At 34.1% G+C, this 21,099-nt stretch overlaps 1 protein-coding gene across 1 annotated transcript in view; it reads right to left on the bottom strand.

Moving 5' to 3' along the window:
- The window catches only part of LRP1B (LDL receptor related protein 1B), a 1,812,620-nt gene that overhangs the window by 253,945 nt on the left and 1,537,576 nt on the right, over positions 1 to 21,099 (bottom strand). The window contains exons 44-49 of the mRNA XM_072757648.1: positions 18,648 to 18,840; positions 17,920 to 18,045; positions 13,558 to 13,686; positions 11,227 to 11,346; positions 2,616 to 2,729; positions 2,223 to 2,372 (exon numbers count right to left, since the gene is read on the bottom strand). Of these exons, the coding sequence (XP_072613749.1) occupies positions 2,223 to 2,372; positions 2,616 to 2,729; positions 11,227 to 11,346; positions 13,558 to 13,686; positions 17,920 to 18,045; positions 18,648 to 18,840 (832 nt within the window). The remainder of the gene's footprint in view (positions 1 to 2,222; positions 2,373 to 2,615; positions 2,730 to 11,226; positions 11,347 to 13,557; positions 13,687 to 17,919; positions 18,046 to 18,647; positions 18,841 to 21,099) is intronic.

Below are 21,099 nucleotides of genomic sequence, written 5' to 3' on the forward strand. Positions count from 1 at the left end.
ATGTAAAATTATTATATATATATTTTTTAGATTGTATAGTTTTGTATTATTCTGACTTCTAAGGCTGCATATAAAATGTTAGATTTTTCTCAACTGAATGTCATCAGTTCCCTTGCACCATCAGCTTTACATAGTTTTAGACTGACTGGTCCAGAGCCAATTTGGAAGCAAATTTTATAGTATATATATCACACTATAATAATCCATTCACACTGTAATAATCACACAACAATAATCCATTGTAGCTGTATTAAGATAATTATTTCATTATATCTTTTCAACTGTCAACTTTGTAGATTAAAGATGAAAGTAAAATTTTTGACAAAATTCACCACTAAACCCAAAAGTCCTGTGATTTATGTCTTACTTTTTCTTAGGACTAGCCTCAATACAAACTAAGGTATTTAGACTGACCCACTACTGGCTTTCTGTCTATCTACCTGTCTTATTAGTCTACATGAGCTCCCCTTTCTTCTTTATTATAATCACAATTCTTTACTTAAAAGTTATTTTAAATAACTAAATTAATAAATTAATAATTTATTAACTATATTTAACAGTATAATTTACCTAAATAATAATTTAGTTAATAGTTAATAGTATAATTACTATTATATAACTATTAGTTAATTATAGTTAATTATAATTATAGTTAATTATAGTTAATTATAATTATAGTTAATTATAGTTAATTATAATTAACTAATAGTTATATAGTTAATTATATAACTATAATTAACTAATAGTTAATTTAGTTAATAGTATAATTTAACTAAATAATAATTTAACTAAATAATAAATTAAAAGTTATTTATTTAAAAGTTAACTTTAAAATAATTTATTAATATTAAAAATATATAAAGACCACAGTCATGTTATATTATGTATAATATATTATATTAATATAATATATTATATTATATGTGATATATAATAAGTTTTTATATATATATGTAAGTTTAATGGGTATCCATTATATGTTGCCTTCATATTAATTTTTAAAATTAACTACAGCTACTGTGAGGTACATAATTGTTGTAGAAAGAACAATGGATTAAGAATCTAGACACCCAGGCTCCAGGAGTCTAAATCAATGCTACTATATTTCTTTTAAAATATTTTATTTAATTAGAAATATAATGTGGAAGAGTTGTGGTGAGCCACAGTCCCCAGTGTATATAAAAATTCTTCATAAAGCCAGAAAAGTTCTTGAACTCCTTCTACAATGCAGCTAGCCTTCCAAATCTAGAAGGGACAAAAATGGTATCATAGAATGTTACACACTGTTGAGCACGAAAACAAAAAATAAATAAAAGGAATCTGCTGTTGCCCAATTAGGTGATAGATTATGATTTAAAAATATAGGTTTTTCACAGTAGATTGTGTGCACGTGTTTATGCCGCTGTATAGAATATCTACGAATGTAGTTTATTAAATATTTCAAAAAATTATTATATGTCAACTAAACATGGAAAAAGTGAGTGAAGCAGCAGGATAAGGAGAAAGAAATATAGTATGAGGACACATTTAATAGTTTCCTACAAATCATATCTACTTCCAGTTACAGTAATTTAACACTCTTATTTTCTTTTCTTTTTTTTTTTTTTCATTTGTTTTCTGAAATAATTCAAAAGAACAGGATCATGACTTTTTAATGGAAAACATTCTGCTAAGAATACAAATGACACTTTTAGAATTTATGTATGTAAAGATGGTTAAAAGTCAGATATAAATATGCCTTTCTGGCCCTGACTCAGTGATAATTGCTATTACCCCGTACTACTATGTCGGAAGATTGTGTAAACTTCATCAAACAGTCTAACATGGCAAATACAAGCTGTATGGCATTGAGTAAAGCTAGTGGTAAGAAATGTTTCTCTTTCCCTTTAGTGTATGCATAGTTTTTTCTCACTATGTAATACCTCCCTGGCAATTTTAGAGATCACATATTTTAAGAAAGACTTAATCATCAACTTTAAGAGGATTAGTCATGAACTGAACCTTAAAAGGAAATCGATCCAAATACAGAACAGATTTCTTGAGTATCATTTCATAACTCATTAAAAAAGATCAAGGGGCATGTTTGGAACAGGATGATCCCTTGTAATTTACTCTACATCATTTAAATTTTAATCCTAACCACTGGACATATTTAATAAGTTTATTTTATACAATGAGCCTCTAAATCTCAAGGTAAATTTTTTTTTTCTTTCTAGAATTACCTGGGCATTTTAATTCATCTGAGTAGTCCCCACAGTCGTTAGAACCATCACATATCCAGCTTGGCAGGACACACAGTGAGGTCGAATTACATCTTATAAACCCTGTGGTTTTCACTCCAAGTTTATAGAAATGTGTACAATCTGTGTTATCTACAAGGAGGCAAATAGAAAAATGAAAAACACCTCATCTGCAAAGATTAGGAGCCTTCTATGCAGGTCACAGAAACAAGAAAAGTTAACCTCATTTGAAGAAATAGAAACGCAATTATCCTACACAACAGGGGTTAATTACATATCAACGCTGGACAAGGTTCAGTGAAACATTGGGCAGTGTTAGACGGAATGCCAAAGGTACCCAGCGATGAACAAACAAAAGGTAATGGAATATCTTACTGCAGTTCTTTTCATCTGAAGCATCTGCGCAATCTATGTTCTGGTTGCACCGTGCTGATCTTGGAATGCATGTTCCATCTGCACAACGGAACTCAACAGCGGCACAGGTTGAAACTGGAAAAACAGGTATATAAATAAACGGATAGATGAGACAAAAGTGACTCCTTGCTCTAACATCTTGAGTACAGATGGTCCCCAACTTACCACGGTTCTGCACGATTTTTCGACTTTGTTGTAGTGGGAAAGCCATTAAGCTTTCAGTACTTCAGATTTTGAATTTTGATCTTTTTCTGGCTTAGAGATATGCAATAAGATACTCTTTCTTGATGCTGTGCAGAACCAGTGAGCCACAGCTCCCAGTAAGCTGTGTGACCACGAGGGTAAACAATGAATACACTTACAACCATTCTTTACCCAGACACCATCCTGTTTTTCACTCTCAGTAGAGTAGTCACTAAATTGCATAATATATGCAATACTTTAGTATAGGCTTTGTGTTAGATGATTTTGCCTGACTATAGCCTAATGTAATTTGTTCTGAGTACATTTAAAATAGGCTAGGCTAAGCTAAGACATTTGGTAGGTTAGGTTAATAAGTGCATTTTCAACTTACAATATTTTCAATTTATTATGGGTTTATTGGGACCTAACTGTAGTGTAAGTTGAGCAAGATCTAAATTTTAACTAATTTATATAATTTTGTTTTATTTTGCTTTAACTTTGAGAAGTCAAACTTGATCCATGGCTCCCAGTTCCACCCCCAAGCTTGGGTTAGATGCCTCATATATCTTCCCTTGTACCATATTCTTTCCTCTGTTGTGGTACCTACAATAGTTCATTGCAATTGCCTGTTTGTGTATCTGCTCCCGCACTAAGTTGTAAGCTTCATGAAAGCAAGGATTGTGCCTTGTTCCCATGACAGTATCGGTCCAACACCAAGCCAACATACAAAAAAATCAAATGTTGCTGAAAATTCTTTTTCCTTCCAACTTCAAAAGTACAAGGCTATAACACTAAGCAAATGGCTAGAGGAAGTACAAGGAAATCCCAATCTGGTTGCAAAGAAGTGGAACATTCCCTGCTTTGATAAAAAGAGCCAGACAGACAGTGAGAGAAAGAGACTGAGATGGAGAAACCACTGAACATTTGCTTTATTACTCAGAGGAAATAGCTCAGCAATGTAGAAAGCCTTCCATGCTATGTTATCCTCCTTTATATGGCCATATCACTAACATTTGGTATAGGAAAGATGAATGCCTCATGAAAGAAACATAAATGTGGTATGACTTGTCTCTATTGTTAGAAAGTATGACTTTACGATCCCCTGCTATGCTTAGATGAAAATCAGTTTCAATATGCTACTGTCATTATATATACCTTATACAGAATAGCTTATGCTTAATCATATATTCCTTTCTACTTTGCTCACACATTCATTACCATATAATGGTTTCCAGCAATATGTTGTGAACAGGTGCATGACATGCTATGTACATTAGATTAGCTTAGGTGAGATTTTTATTCCAAATTCAAATTTCCACAGGTTGATTATGTAAATGTACAACCTGAAGGGCTCTTTGATTATGCCACTTTTACTAGTGTTGATATTTTAAAGACCTTATTTAATTATAAATAGAAATTATATCAATTGTAAATGGTTAAAATGCTACCTTAAAATATGCAAATTTTACTCAAGGGTGTGTATGTCATTTGTATTTCATAATGCACTGCTCTTATTATATTTAATTGTATCTTGCAATTGTGTCCTTATTTGCGCTTAAATGATGATTAGAATAAATGTTTTATTTACAATTTGCAATTATAATTGCTTCAGTGTTTTCTTCATTAAAAATAACATCTTATCTTATAAAACATATAATGCTATTATGACTAGAGATAAATACACTGTTCTAAACATGAAAAAAAAGATACTCTTCTTTTATGTCTAAAAAAGCAAAATCTCTTCCATATACCTTTCTATTACATTTCACATTCAATATTTTTTCAATAGAAACAGTAAATGAAAGACATAACATAGAAAATAATCATGGCAAGCATTTACGTTTTGTTTCTTACTTTGCTATCTATTAGCAATCCCCTATTAAGACATTGTGTTCCTAAAGACTCCTTATAATCCTTTTATTTAGAAGACAGGATTCATTTCTCCTGTGAAACAATATTCTAGACCATGGCAATGTTCCTAGAGAGTCTACAAAGATTTATCTCCCTTGAGTTTCTATCTTACACTTACAGTTAGAATTTAAGAATACCAGAATGATCCCAATGGGGACAGTCACAACTCATTACATCATCTCTATCTCTCCCCAAACTGCCACAGAGAATCTTCTGTGTACATTGCAGGGAGTCCATCTGAGTGGGGATTGGTGGCAGAAAGGATGAAGAGGCGAATCATGACCCCCATGAACATGAGGATAGCATCTCACATAGTTATGAGGGCTGGAGATCCCGCAATATTACAGTAATGGTGTTTCAAAGGCTGTACTGGGGCCCTCAGGTGGAAGTAAACGTAAAGAATGCCTTGTGAGAGGAGTAGAGATATGTAGCAAGTGGAACTCAGTTTTTGATGGAATTCTGAGAAGAAGAAAGAAAGGAAAGGAATTCTGAGTAGATGAAAAGAAACTCTAACTGTGAAGGTGGAAAGGGAAGTTAAGATTTGCATTTAAAAGAAGAACGTGGGGTAAGAATGAAGTAGGGGCTCAGGAGGACTGAGTAGAGAGTGTAATATTTGCAGGATGTGTTTTTCTACCATTTTCCAATTAAAAATAGGGCTAATGAATCTTGGTGAGAAGGACGGGAAGGCCTATCAGAATACATGCAAGATGCAAATAGGAAGACTGTTCTTTACTTCAAATCCTCTCTTCACAGAGTCTGTGACTTGATATAAAGTATGGAACCCACCAGAGGGTTAAATAGAATGCTAAGTCACATTGCAATGGGACATACTAAGAGGTTGCAAAATTGCATATGTAGCAGCGACAAGATGGTTGTGAGGATTAACATCTCCAGCATTTAGAAGCACGGAAGGAGAGGGAGATAGGAGAAATCCATGGGAATGCAGGAACTGTATTAAATAGGTAAACAAATACCTCTTTTACCAAAACCTCTTCCTCTATGTTCCTTCAACTATATTTCTTCCTCACTTTGTTTTGGTCAGTCAAGTATTGAAATTTGTTTCACCCTTAGGGTGATTTTTGAGGGAGAAATATGTTGGAATCTCTAATTTGTCAAGTGAATATGAAAGCTTTCTGACAATTTTTCCTCAGGCTAAAAGTCTGAAAAAGAGAGAAAAGAAAATAATGTAGTCCTAATAAAGATAATCCAAGTGAGAAATACAAGACTTTTCCCTCCAGATAGTCCAAAAGAAAAAGTAAGCCCACAAAATGTGAGTGAAAACATACCAGAGCCACCCCAGGAATAGCAATAAGATACTACAAAGGAAGATCTGACAGGGACTGTGGATCAAAGCAGCAGTAAAAGAGAAAGTAAAACCATTCTTTACCTCACATACTTTCTTAATTTTTCTTGCATCCACTTTCTTGATTCCATGTCAGTAAAAAGATTTAATGAGATAGGAAAGGTAAAACATGGATTTTGTGATTTTAGGACATTTCTTATAAATAACTTAAATCAATGTTTTCTCTTCCAAATTCCCTGCCCAGAGGCAGCACAGGGCAGCTGACATGGAAAGAGAAAGAAAGAAGAAAGAAGAAATAAAGAAGAAAGAGAGAAAGAAAGAAAGAGAGAAAGAAAGAAAGAAAGAGGCTAAGAGGCAAGCATTAAATTTGCTGTCATGTCTCATTTGTTTACTCTCAAGCCACATCTTTTATTTTATTTACTGCTTAGGCTCTAAGGGTATGCAAACCCAGAAGGAATGATGATTTCATCTATAGGCATGCTTATTCTTTTCTTTTGCTTATTGTTTGTGGAATCTTCAAAGTTTTGCTCTGAACTTATGAAAAAAAATACAAAAAACTAAGACCAGTTTCCTCTCTATCAGGTAGCCTTAGAACTACTTAGCTTTCCAGTTCTCCTAAAGGTGTCCAAGTGATCCCGGCAAGTTCAGATACTTCCCAAGGGGAGTAATTAGAAACATCTCAATAGGGAGAGAAGGAGGGATATTATGTGCTCTCCTAAACCTATTTACTCAATCTCTCACACACACTGGAAGAGGAAACCAGGGTGACAAACTTTCTGAAGAACTCTTCAAGTTATCCCCCCTCTGCTCCCACCCCGCCAGATTGCCTGGGGTCTAAAACTCTCAGGGCAGTTATAAAAGATTTACAAGGCTTTAGGGTTGTGCTTTCCCTCAAATGGAGAAGAAACCAAAACTGATTCCTTGTAACATCCATTTCCACTCTGCCTTGTGGAATAATAATGATAACAATAACATATTAATATTAATATATTCATATTATATTATTAATCATATAATTAATATGGTATTATTATGAACATCTAAACTAATTAATATATTACTATTAATATATTGATATATTATGAACTAATTATATATGATTAATATATTAATATTATTATGAACATCTAAACTAAAGAAATAAAAGTGCAATAGTACTTCAAATAATTTACAGATGATGCCACTGTAGTCTCTCTCCATAGCCTATCAAACTCTTTTGTATATATTGACTTTCTATTGTACTAATTTGAATTCTTCGCGTCTTTATTTACATTAAACAGTAATAAGTGGTTTGTGTGTGTGTGTCTGCACACATATATACAACAAAGGACTGCATGTACATGTTGTATGGACGATAGAAACAGAGAAGGAGTATCTGGAAGAAAAGACTTGGAAAGAAAACTCTTTTCCATTATCTTCGAGCCCTTCCGTCCTTCTTTTCAAACTTCATCATCTTTTAGATACTGTAAGGTTCCATTTGCTGCATGGATACACATCTGAATTACTGATTTATAAGATAAACTGGCTTATAGGATATGGACCCAGAGAAATCTCTCCCTTAGGATGTGAAATGTGACTGACAAGGACACCATGTGAACAAATTTGTGAGAAAACTCAAATCCAAAAGATATAACTGTAATAAGTAATCTCTCATCTAAAAAGCTACCTGTTTGTTTCTCCTAAAAGAGAGAGTCCACTTAAATCTACTAATTTCTAGTAAGTAATATGGTGTATGTTTGAGTTTCCACACACACTGTTAGTTTAAATGTCCTACATTCTGCGGGAAGAATTTCAAGGCATACATTTTGTTGTTGCTGCTGTTTTTAAGGTATCCAATTGCTATTAGTTTTACACTATTCTTTTTTTTTTTTATGATAGTCACAGAGAGAGAGAGAGAGAGAGAGAGAGAGAGGCAGAGACACAGGCAGAGGGAGAAGCAGGCTCCATGCACTGGGAGCCCGATGTGGGATTCAATTCCAGGTCTCCAGGATCGCACCCTGGGCCAAAGGCCGGCGCCAAACCGCTGCGCCACCCAGGGATCCCTAGTTTTACACTATTCTTACAACAAAATAAAAGTTTTAACAGAAACTTGATTCACAAATGCAGTAGTTATTGCCCAAGGAGCTGGCTGAGCTAGCTATAACCCAGAAATCAAGAGTTTAGCCTACGAAAGGGGAAATAACATTTTGAGTTATTTTTATTGTTATTCAGCAGCATATTGATGATGTTAGGCAGGATAAAACCTATCTGTATTTTTTGGAAAACTTATTTCTTCACTTACCACATAAGAATTTAATATACACCTACCAGGTAGTGGGTGCTATATTTCATGAACCCAAATTCACTAATTTATTTATCACCTTTGAATTTTTTTTTCATTTTTTCAAGAAAATCCACTGTAACGTATTAGCTTTCCATGGTCCCTCTTATGACCTTTGTTTTAAAATCTGCTCTCTGTATCTTTTGTTCCATTCCTTTACATTCTAGCTTGATATTCTTATCTTTATCCTAGTTTCCTATAACGTCTATCCTAGTTATCTTATAACATCTTCATTATATTCTCTTTTCCTGCTTGCAAATAACTGACAAAAAAAATGCCCTTTGGGGGGGTTCTAACTTCTAGTTTGCTTTCCTCCTTTCTTCCAAATACTTCATTTCCCTCCACTTATTCCCTGTAGCTTACTATATTTTATCATTTTTAATCTTTTATAGATAATATGAAATAACAGCTGATTTAATCTGCAAAAGTATCTGGCTCTTCCTACACTACAGTGTCAACCTTAGCTAGTGAGCTACTCAAGTGTTTGGCCAATGTCTTAGTCTAAGATGTGGAGTAACTTCCAAACCAAACTTTTCTAGCTACAAATTGATCTGTACACATTCTGTTCTCTAACACAACTTTGCATCGCCTTCTCATAGCATCTGTACTTCACATCTTTCCTTTATCATCAATGTTTTCTAAACAAAGTTTTACTTTATTTACTCCTTCACCATCCATTTTCTGCACGATCCCAGGGAGATTTGGCTTTTCTTTACCATTCCACTGAATTGACTTGCATGAAGGTAACCAAGAGATTATCTCCTATTTGCCAGGTTCAATGACTGCCTTACCTATACCTGCCCTCTTGCCTTCCCTTAACACCTTAAAATGCTAACTGATTAAAAAAAATAATAACAATACATTTCTCATGAAGATCTTTCCATTACTCCTTTGGTCAATTTCTCCTTTTTTATATTATTAGTGTCTTTTTTTTTTTATTTCAATAGGTAATTCTAATGTACTCTCCTACAACGACTAGTACTCTATACATCCTCTGAGCTTTCTCTCTGTAGTAAGTCCAAACTCAACACTCCTATTTTAATCTACTAACTGAGCTCCAGATCTGTATCTACCTAAATGTCTTTGGAGCAGTTCTATCTGAATGCCTACAGGTGCTCCACTCTCAGAATGCAAACCATCTTTATTATCTTATCCCTGAGCCCACATGAACAAACCCACCAACGTAAATTTAAAAAATAATGAAAAACAAATAGTTTTAAAACAGGGAAGAAAACAGTTCATGAAACTTGTCAATTCTTTCTATGTCTATGTTTTCTCTGTTTATTACCCAGGATGGCCTATTATACCACCTTTAAAAATTCTGTTGTGTATCTGTCTCTCTACTTTTTATTCTTAGATTTAGCTGCTCTGATAGCCTCCTGTTTTACCTTTCTCATCTCAGCATTATAGTTTTTATTTGCACAAACAGTACCCCCCCTTTTTTTGAAATGTAAATTAGATTGTATTGGGTTTCCTTTAAACCTTCAGTGACTCTTTAGTGACTACAAGGTGAAGTTCATGCTCCTTAAAACAGCATCAAAAAACAACATCAAGTACTGGTTCCTCTCTCTGACTTGACTTATTTTTTTTCAAACCACTTGCCAATATGCCATTTGGCTCTAACCATATCAAATTATTTGCAGCTTTCAATATTAGTATTTATACTTGGAATTACCTTCTATTTTGATCATTCTACCTTATTTATACTTTATTCCAACTCCCCCCCCAAAAAAACTTATAGTTTTATATGTGCAATCATTACATCTGATATACACCTTCATATCTTTAAATAACTGTCTTCATTTGGAGTTTGAACTCATTAATATAACTTATTAATTTTATGTCTGTCTTTAATGCATTTTACTCAATGAAATTTGTTCAATGAATGAAGATTTTTAAAGGGAAATTGATTTAGAAAAATCTGTTGGATCCAGATTTTAAGAGGCCTTAAATGTCAGACTAAAACACTTGTTTGCTATTCTCTATACACCAAGACTCCATTTGTGAATCTTTATCAGGGCCATGATTAAAAAAACAAGTGAATGCTTACATAGCATTTGCTATATGCCAAATTCTGTTCTGAGTTTATTTAATATTAATATACTCATTGAATTATTGCCTCTTTTCCTACAGCTTGGGAAACTAAGGCATAGATTGGATAATATTTTACCCAAAGACAGTGTCTTGTTGGGGCTGAGATTCTGTCCTAGATCATCTGGCTTGCTGATTGGTCCCAGTAAGCACTCTGAAAACACATTCAATAAAATGTCATAGCATGACTAACAACCCTGGAATTAACTAAAGAGTAGAGACAGGGAGACTAGTTAAAGGACTACTATGTTAATCCAGGCTTAAGGCAGATTAAAAGGGAAGATATTTCAAAGAATTGGATGATTTATTGATATATGGATAGATGGGCGATAAAATATGGTAGAAAGAAGAATCAAGGATAACACCAAGGTTTATTGTCCAACTGCTAGGAAAATGATGAGGTCATGTGAAAAAACAGAGAATTGATAAGTAAAGGAGAGCATTTTTTGGAGCAGTACATTCAGTAGTACACATTCCGGTACAAATGTATAATAAATAATGCAGTAGAACTGAAGAGATGAGAAATGACAAGAGTTTTGAGGTGAGCAAAGGAATAGAAACCAGAATAGAGAATATAGTCATAATTTTCAATGAACTCTAATAACTCCCTTTTGGAGATATTTACCGAAGTGTGGTCCATCTCTATCAGCAGGGGCCACATACCAAAAGGGTAGAAACCACTGTACTCTCAGGAACACACTATGGAAAAGTTCAGGAGACACTTAGCATAAGAATATTCCTCAGCTGATGCCACATACATTTACCTTTACACTCCAGTTCATCAGAGTTGTCGCCACAGTCATTTTCACCATCACATAACTTGCTGTGAGGAATGCAACGACGATTGTAGCAAGGCCTGAAACCTCTTCGACAGCTTCTGTTTTCTTATAAAGAAAAGTAGAAACATATTTGGAGGTCTTATGAGATATTTTACAGAAAAAAGAAAATAACAGATGAGTTCTTATTTCAGAATGGATTGTGGATCTATTAAAAAAAAGTGTGCTGTGCAGTATCAAAACTCTGGATTAGAATATTCATGCATTAAAGTAATTAATTCATTAAAGACCTTTTTAGACTAAGTGCTTTAACTTCAGTGATTCATACTTGGAGATACTATACCCATATTATTCTTTCTGATATTTGTGTCAGCACAGAAAAAAAGCATATATATTCAACTCTCAAGAAGTAAGTCTGTACCTCCAGAATCATAAGACACTCTCAACACCTATTTCCTATCTCCTTTGCATCTCATAAGGCTTTTACAAGAAGACAAAATAGTAGCAAAACATGTATTTCTGAATAAGTGAATCAGAGAATTACCTAAATACCCATAAATTTCTCTTACAAATCATCTAAAAATGTCTACCAGAATTCCTAAGGAGAATAATTGCCTTCTAAATTCTGTTTACCTTAAAGAGAGTCTCCTGACATTTTCCGATTTCAGGCAAAAGGTACCACTTACAGTAATAATAGCTGCCATTTACTGAACATTAATTTTGTGCCAGGCTCTATACCGAGCAAATGTAAACATACATTTGTTTATTCAGTGCTCTAAACTAATATTCAAACTAGGTTTGTTTTGTAGGGAGAAGCTGAAATATAAGGAAGTACCCTTGCTCATACTAGTCATACACTAGTAGGTTTTGAAACAAAGATTTAACCTCAGGTGTGATTCTAAAGTCTAGAATCGACACCTAGGATTGTCAAACTGTAGCTCACAGGAACAAATGCAGCCTGTTTTTGTATAGCTCTGACGCTAAGAATGGATTGTATATTTTAAAATAGTTTTAAAAATTATTTTTTAAATAGAGGATATTTCACAGATAGCACTTTTGGTCCACAAAACCTAAAACCCTTAACTAGCTAACCCTTCGCAGATAAAGGCAGATAAGGTTGCCAACCCCTGCTCACATGAATATTACCTTATTCTCAGAATGTAAAAATAATGTGAAATATATTCTCAAGACAATTCATAATAAATGCAAATTTGCAAGCTGATTATTTTTCTATTTTTATATGCCTCAAGATTTTTACAGAGTATAGGGTATAGCCATTCATTGAAATGAATATGTCATTTGAGGTAAATTCATTAAAATTTTAGTTACAGATCAATCATGGGCAAATTACATCTATCATTTTAACTGAGAGTGTGTGATTCTGCAACATAAAAGAATGAGAGAACTGCCTGCAAATTTCCCAAACTCTACCTTCCTCTTATTTTAACTACTCTTTGATTATTTAAGTATAATTATTATCCAGATAATAGAACAAAGGAGAAAATCAGACACCAGATACAGCAATTCCAGATACAGATTCCTGAATTTTACAGAGCATACAATGCCAATACTCTAATATTATAGCGCAGAAATAAATCATACCAATTTAGAAAAAATCCGGAACAGTTCTACAGTAACTATCAATGATTACACACACAGAAGTTTCCAGGTGAAATATTGTTGTAATGAAGGCAAATATCAATTGCCTACTGGGTTCAAAAAGCTAATCTCTACTCCCAAGAAAGAGTGAAAGGTTGACCATCACTTGGTGCCACCTACAGAGACACAGCTGGAGGAATTCCATCCTTGATGGGGAGGATGGCTAATGCAATCATCCTTTGTACCGAAAGACACTAACCCTGAGCCAATCCTGGAGACAAGAATAGGGACAACACTTTGATATCAATTCAACAACATGCTGGTCGACCTTTGCTGCCGAGTAAACTTACAGTATGTACCAATAACTAATGTTTCTGCGTTCCATTTTTAAGAATGTAAGCCTAAAACCTATCACTACATGATGAATAACTAGACAGCTTAAAAGAAAGGCCCCTGTGGCATCTAAACTTGTACTTTGTAGGTGGAAGGCTATGAGGAAATTCTTCACTGACTATGGTAGGTATCAAATAGGACGTAAGAAGTCCCATTTGAACAAGAACACAAAGCCAAACTCAATTAATTGCCTTATAGCCACATGTTAATGAGAGACATTAAGGAAATCATATGTATAAATGAAATGGAGACAATCAAACCAAAAATTATGAAAATAATTACAAACTTCTCTCTGAAGTGAACATGCATCACATATCAGACACTTACCACAGTAGAGCAGTTTCTCGTCTGACTTATCCTTACAGTGAGGTGTGCCATCACAGGTGAGCTGATAGTCAATACACTCTCCATTTCCACACTCAAACTCTGAATACATGTTGCAAGAGGAATTTTTAGCTGAAGAGGAAAAAAGACAATGTTTTGACTCAATAGCAAACATTTCTCATACCATCACAACTGTTTCCCTTAATCTTCATTACAAAACTAAACTAAAATTTATCAAAATATAAAGTCAAATAAAGGGCAAGGGTTTCTGGAATTTCTTTACAAAAAAAAAAATTAAAGGAACACCTTTTTGTTTGCTGTTTTCACATTCCCTTTCTAAAATTTTGGGGAGTTGCCTCACTTCATTTTTCTTTTATACTTAGTTGTATGTCTTGCTAATTATTTTGTGACTGTATATGCATGGAAAGAAGGATGGGCTTAAATTTGGGTGACTATATTTATGCATTTTGCTTAGCAACTACCTTAAAAATAAATTGTCAAAAAGAGTCAGTTAAATGAGCTCTGTACATATTGAGAGAAGGTTTTTCTTGTGTTTTTTATTTTCTTATTGGAAAGTATAATATATTCTTTAATACACTGATTTTTTCAGTACACAGACTTAACATTTTGATTTCTTTATTTTTGTTTGAGTATAGTTGATGCTCTATGTTATATTAGTTTCAAGTGTGGAGTTCTCATTTTTTAATGCCTGACTTGATTCATCTTATTTAAATCTACCTCCAACTGATCTCCCTCCTCAGCTACCTTTGGAAGAAATCTCTGTAGCAGCTTTCCCCATTCAGAAGTCCTGGAATTGTTAAAAGTATCCTCATTGGCCTTTTGTTCTGCCCACAGTGAGAGGTACCAGGGGGCAGAACTGCACACTGGGCCAGCATCTACTCCTTGAGGTGCACAGGAAACTGTGGTTGAACTGAAGGAGACTGACAAGCTGAAAAGCATGTGCCCGAGAAGTTTATAGGCTCCAAATGACCACTGCCATAATGTCCCACTTCTAAATCTCCAGATTTTTTGTAAAAAATGAAAAGTCTGAGTTTTTTTTTAATTTTTAAAATTTATTTATGATAGTCACACAGAGAGAGAGAGAGAGAGGCAGAGACACAGGCAGAGGGAGAAGCAGGCTCCATGCACCGGGAGCCCGACGTGGGACTCAATACCGGGTCCCCAGGATCGCGCCCTGGGCCAAAGGCAGGCGCCAAACTGCTGTGCCACCCAGGGATCCCAAAAAGTCTGAGTTTTTATGTGACTTGCCCAATCTGTGAGCACAGACCAATGGCAACAAAGTACTCACAAACAAACAAACAAACACCCATCTTTCTACAGCTAGGTTTCATCCCTGGAATGCCAGTATGTGACCCTTATTTTAGAAAGATCTTCTGGGGCAAAACGGATCTGTTTTTATTCTTAAATAATAGATTTACCAGTAAACACTTAGAATTCGATTTTGTGGTTGCATCATGTGTTATTTGTTTGCTTGTACTCACTCCATTGCTTGTTGAATAATTGTACAGTGAAATCCAGTCATACTAATTATATTGGAGGTAATTGGAATTCATTTATCTCTATTAATGCAGAAAACATAGCTTAATTTTATAATTTACTATCAATTTCTTTTGAAAGTTGTATTTTAGAAATATTCAATTACACAGCTACTAATACTATTTGAAGTTTCCAGTGTTTTATTTCTTTGTTAGTCCTAGAATGCATCTCATTTTTACAGATTATCTATTGGTCTATCTACTGATGACTTCTAATTAAAATCTTTCAATGGTATTTTTTTCTTGGTACAGTCGAAATTCAACTGGTCAGGTAGAAAGTCAATTTAGAGAAAGTAACAAAGAATTTAAAAATCTAAAAATATTGTTAGATTTAAAGGAACAAGCATTAAGAAGGGTACTGACATTGCTGCACATGATCACATTCAAGCAGGAACTGAACAAAATTCATTTACTGGGAGGCTACTGATGTTCCCAATTTATTCTATCTACTTTCAACACATCTTGTTTAACTTCTCACTTCTAATGAGAATTAACTGTTATGATTGAAGATGCAAATTTTGCTTTTATAATCATTATGACTTTGAGGGAAAAAAATATTCATAACAAAAATGTTTTTATTACATAAAATCAAGCCTTATATAAGCAAAACTCTTGCTTAGGTATGTTCATTCGAACTAGCATTGAGTGTTTTATGCTTCTTCGCAGAAACAAAAATGTGGTTCAGCTGTCCTCTTATTCTCTCACGAGGTAATTACTTCAATTATATTTGTTATTCTTACTTCTATTGTGGATGTTGATAAGGTTAGGAATCTTGTATAGGGATCCCTGGGTGGCGCAGCGGTTTGGCGCCTGCCTTTGGCCCAGGGCGCGATCCTGGAGACCCGGGATCGAATCCCATGTCGGGCTCCCGGTGCATGGGGCCTGCTTCTCCCTCTGCCTGTGCCTCTGCCTCTCTCTCTATCTCTCTGTGACTATCATAAATAAATAAATAAATAAAAAATAGGAACCTTGTATAAAGTGGAATTGCCTAATCTTTTTGTCAAGAGTTATGACAACACATGGTTTTCCCTCCCTTGTCCTGAGGGTGGTGCCTTTCCCCCCTTCAACCCTGCCATTAACATTCACGAACTGCTCTGGGTGAACTAACTCAGATGTGGATATAGACATGCCAGAGACATCTTCGTTTCCAAAGATGGATTTGACAAGAAGTTACTTTCCAATCTCTCTCTGCTGGGCCACAGGATTTCAGTATGAATGCACCATGGATCCAGGATGCTTCTATAAAGGTCTGTCAGCTCTGAAGAATCAAATATCACTCTGTAGTTGCATGTGAATACAACTGTGCTTGTTTAAAAGATAGTTTTCTTTCTGAATTATCCCCTCTCATCAATAGAGAGAAGCAGGTGGCTTAGTAGGGACAGATGTATCTAATCTATTTTGGAGCAAGGACAGGCATCCACTGTATACAAATAAGCCTTGCTGTTTTGACTAGAGGCATTGCTTTTCTACTGGCCTGTAGTGACCTGTGAAAGAAACATGAGTGATTCTAATGCATGACTAACACTCCAGGCTTACAGATGGCATCAGATCCAGACCATTACAGCTGAAACCACAAAAGCAAACTGAAAGAGTTTAAGCAATTACCCGAGCAATTCAAGGAAGTGTTAGGTTACTAAGAATTATGGGAATTTGAGGCTCGAATTATTAAAATTGGCTGTCTTCATTTAAAGTTCACTGACCAATTGCATCATTCCCGTTTGCTTTGGCACAGTCTTAAATAAAAGTCAGAGGTGCCCTTTCTTTCACTAAGAGGTGCCCTTTGGGTTGTAGTACCAAATTGTAAAGTGAAAACATATGTCTATATTCTTGTATTAGGTGCAATAGTTTTCAAGGTAAAGAACAGGATGTTAAAGTGCTTGTTTTAAAGTACACAACAGATAAAAGAGAAGATCCCTCTGGTAAATAAAGACCAAAAAAAGACTAAAGATAAAGATGAAATATACTTATACTATTTGATATTTATTTTTATAATGTAGACATATCTACCTCTGTTGATTTTCTAAGATGAAGATATAAGATGAGGATATGGATGAAAAGAGAAAAAAAAAGTAAAACAATTGCCACATCCTGAGAGCGAGTTCACTAATTTCCAACAAGATATCTCTTGTCTTTCTAATACACAAATAGTCTTAATGTTAAAGATAAATTAACATTCTTTATGTTACTGGCTAATTTCTCATGGCAATATTGGAACACTTGAACCCTTATTTATTTTGGAAACAGTTTGAAAACTTAGCTGCTAATAAGTGTATACTGTAATGGTACTAATTAAAGATTGTAATGCCTTTTGGGAGGTATAAACATCATGCAAGGCTGCAATGTTACATTCTTAATTAACCGTTTGGAAATGATTACAAATAAGCTGCATGAACCATTCTCTCTCATTTACATACTGTGACAGACTGAGTGGTTTTACTACAAGGCTACTGATCTACTGCCTATATATTGGTTTATTTCAGATTTAATTAATTTTGCTATTGACTTAATTCTCAAAGTTATAATCACAAGTTTTCAGGTACTTTGCAGGTATTTCTCTAACTCGTCTAACACCTTCCAGCCCACAATAGGGGATACACCATTTGTCACTGTTCTGGTTATCATTATCTATCATATGGTGTAACAACTAAGTAGAGTGGTGAATTGAGTTCTTTTTAGAATAGAAAGATATGCCAACTGGGCCTCTAGGATTGGAAGAGAGTACAATTTCATGAATATCAAGACAATTTCAATATCCATGTATGCCTTTTGAGTAGTTATGTCAAATCACATTTCAATTGTCTTTACTTACTCACACATCTGTTGTCATCTAGCAGTATTCGATCCCCCCTGCAGGAACAATTCACTCTCCCATTAGGAGTTAAAAGGCACAGATCATGGCAACCTCCATTTAATAATGAACATGGAGAAAGTTCACCTGCAATGAAGAGACTATTGGTAACATTTTATACTGAATTTCTATTCTTTGTTAGATTAACAGTAAACTGTTAGGCTGCCCCTCTCAAAGATATAAACAAGGAATATTCAGGACTTTGGAAAATCCAAACATCATAAGAGGTAAAAACATTAGAAAAGCATGCAACATAAGCCACTACATCTTCTAGAACATTTGTCAAGGATGCCATGGCATCAAATGAACTAAAACACATACTGATGCCTTAAGCTGCAATTTTTGTAGGTATTTCAGTGATTAAAGAACTTTTCAGCCCAAGGTAAAGCTTATTTAGCAAGAAGTATTATTTTCATGGAAACAACTTGATTTGAATGTTCGAAGATTTAGAGTGAGAGAGAATAAATTTCCAGAAACAAGTAAGTAAAAAGGAATTGTCTTCTGGTGAAAAATGAAGAACTACAGAAATTACCTTGAGCCTTTCAGAGAATTTTAATATATTGAATAGGCAAATCCTGAACACTATCTCCAGAAACGTTAAAAAAATCCAACTAAGTATTACTGGAAAACATAATTTTTTGCAAAGATTATATAATTAAGAAATACATTAAGTTTCTAGTGTAACTTACAGCTATTGGTGTCATTGGCAACAGCTATGATTCCCATTGGTTGATGTGGAATATCAGAACGAAGAATTTTTGTATCTCCTCCTGTGTACTTGTTGGAACGCAGAATAGCTCTTCTTCCCCAGTCTGACCAGAAGATATAATTGTCATAAACAGCCAAACTGAGGAAAGTTCCTGGACCAGATTTGACAATCACCTGAAATAAATTTAAATATATGTTTTTTAAATGAATATATAGACATTTCTATCTCCACATCTATTTTTGCTTCAAAAAATTTTTTTAAAAGATTAAGATTAGTTGCATTTAATCAATGAAAATCATCATTTAAAAGATGCATTTTACTAAATGTATCATAAAATTCTTTATAGTTTATTTTAAATGTTTTAATCATTCTTAGTTTTTATAACGTGTTTACTTAATATTTTTAGTATATCACAATTTACTGATCATTTAGTCCATATAAACAACAGCATTTTTTCAGCATTATAAAACAAAATCACCAGGTCAAAAATATGAGATTATGATTACTAATAAGCACTGTCCTTTAATAAGAATCATCAGTCATTCAGTGAACACTCATCAAGCTATCAGAACTATAAAAGGAATATAATGAACTATAAGACTCAGGTTTTTCCCTCAGGAATCTTTCACCATGAATAACTAAACCAGATATACATGAATTGGCAATAAAAGTTTAAAAGTAATGACCAAACTTCCACTTAGACCATATTAAAGGACTAGATTTATCTTCTGAATAAAACAACTAAAAAATGAATAAAATATATAAAACAAGTCTTTTCAGCACATTGGACATAAGGTAAGAAAGGACAATGATTCCTAATTAACTTAGGAAATAAACTGAGTGAGTCTCATGATGGCCATGGCTAAATGCCTGAGAGATTCAGGTAGCATCAAAGTACAAAAGAACCCAACAGAACCTAGACAACTCCCTGAGAGGGGTAGGGCTGAGAATTAAAGGAGGCCAGTAGGTTAGATCTCATAGGGTAGAGTGTCAGAGAAGAGAATGTAACATAAAGAGAACTCTAGATATCTGCAAAGGGTTCTCCTAGAGGAGTCAGCCAAGTACTAAGCACAAACATACGCATCTGAAGCAAATTGGGGTTGATGAAAGGGCCATACAAAAGGATCAGAGAGAAGAGTTCCGATATTCACACAGGTCCATGAATCGTGCCTGTTAATACCAACCAGACTTGAAAACTTTCCAATTAATAGGGAGTCTGAATAGAGTACCTAGAAGAGTCTTGCCTCAGCAATGAGAAATATAAATTAACCCCAGACTAACTCTGCTTTACTCCTGTCTAACAAAACTTAAAGGAAGAACTCAAAGGATCAAATTCTTTCCAAATAGCTTAACCATTTCCTAGAACACAGCTCAGGTATTTTAGTGGAAATATGAAAAATTTGCCACTAGCCACTACAAGACAAGATACAAAAGAAAAAGAAATGTCTCAAATTAATGACCTCAGTGTCCATCCTAAAAAACTAGAAGAAAACAATAAAAAGTTAAACCTAAAGTATAGAAAGGAAAATAAAAGTAGAGAAATCAAAGAAATAGAAAACAGAAAAAAACAATAGAGAAAAATCAATAAAATTTAAAATAAATGGCTATTTGAGAACCATAAAATAGATAATACATAATGATGAAGGGGGGGTTATCCCAGAAATAAAGATTAATTTAACATTAAAAAAACTAACAGTATAATTTACCATATTAACAAAACAAAAGTGACAACACATATGAAGATCTTAATAAATGCAAAGAAATTATTTATAAGATCTAACAGCCATTCCTGATAAAGACTCAGAATAGATATTAAACTAGGAACAAGAGGAATGATCACTCTCCCTTCTACTCAAATTTGTCCTACAGTGTCTAGGCAGAATAATAAGGCAAGAAAACAATTTTATTTTTTTTCCAGATGGGAGAGGAGAAGAGGAAGAAATCAAACTGAATTTATTTTCAGATAACATAATCTAATCCTCTACATAAAAAATTTAATAGAATCTACAAAGCAAAAAAACCTGCTTAGGATAACTAATATATCTAGTAAAACTATAGGACACAAGGTTGCTATAAAAATTTCTGTATATTAACAATAAATAATTGAAAATTAAAATAAGAAAACTTATACAGTAGTATCAACAAATAATAAATACAGGGATCCCTGGGTGGCGCAGCGGTTTAGCGCCTGCCTTTGGCCCAGGGCGCGATCCTGGAGACCCGGGATCGAATCCCACGTCAGGCTCCCGGGGCATGGAGCCTGCTTCTCCCTCTGCCTGTCTCTCTCTCTCTGTCTCTCTCTCTCTGTGAGTATCATAAATAAATAAAAAAATTAAAAAAAAAACAAATAATAAATACTTAGTAACATATAAAAAATATGTACAAGAACCTAAAAACTATAGAATTTTGTTAAGAGAAACTAATAAAAACCT

This window comes from Vulpes vulpes, chromosome 5 (assembly GCF_048418805.1).
Source record: "Vulpes vulpes isolate BD-2025 chromosome 5, VulVul3, whole genome shotgun sequence".
Lineage (NCBI taxonomy): Eukaryota > Metazoa > Chordata > Mammalia > Carnivora > Canidae > Vulpes > Vulpes vulpes.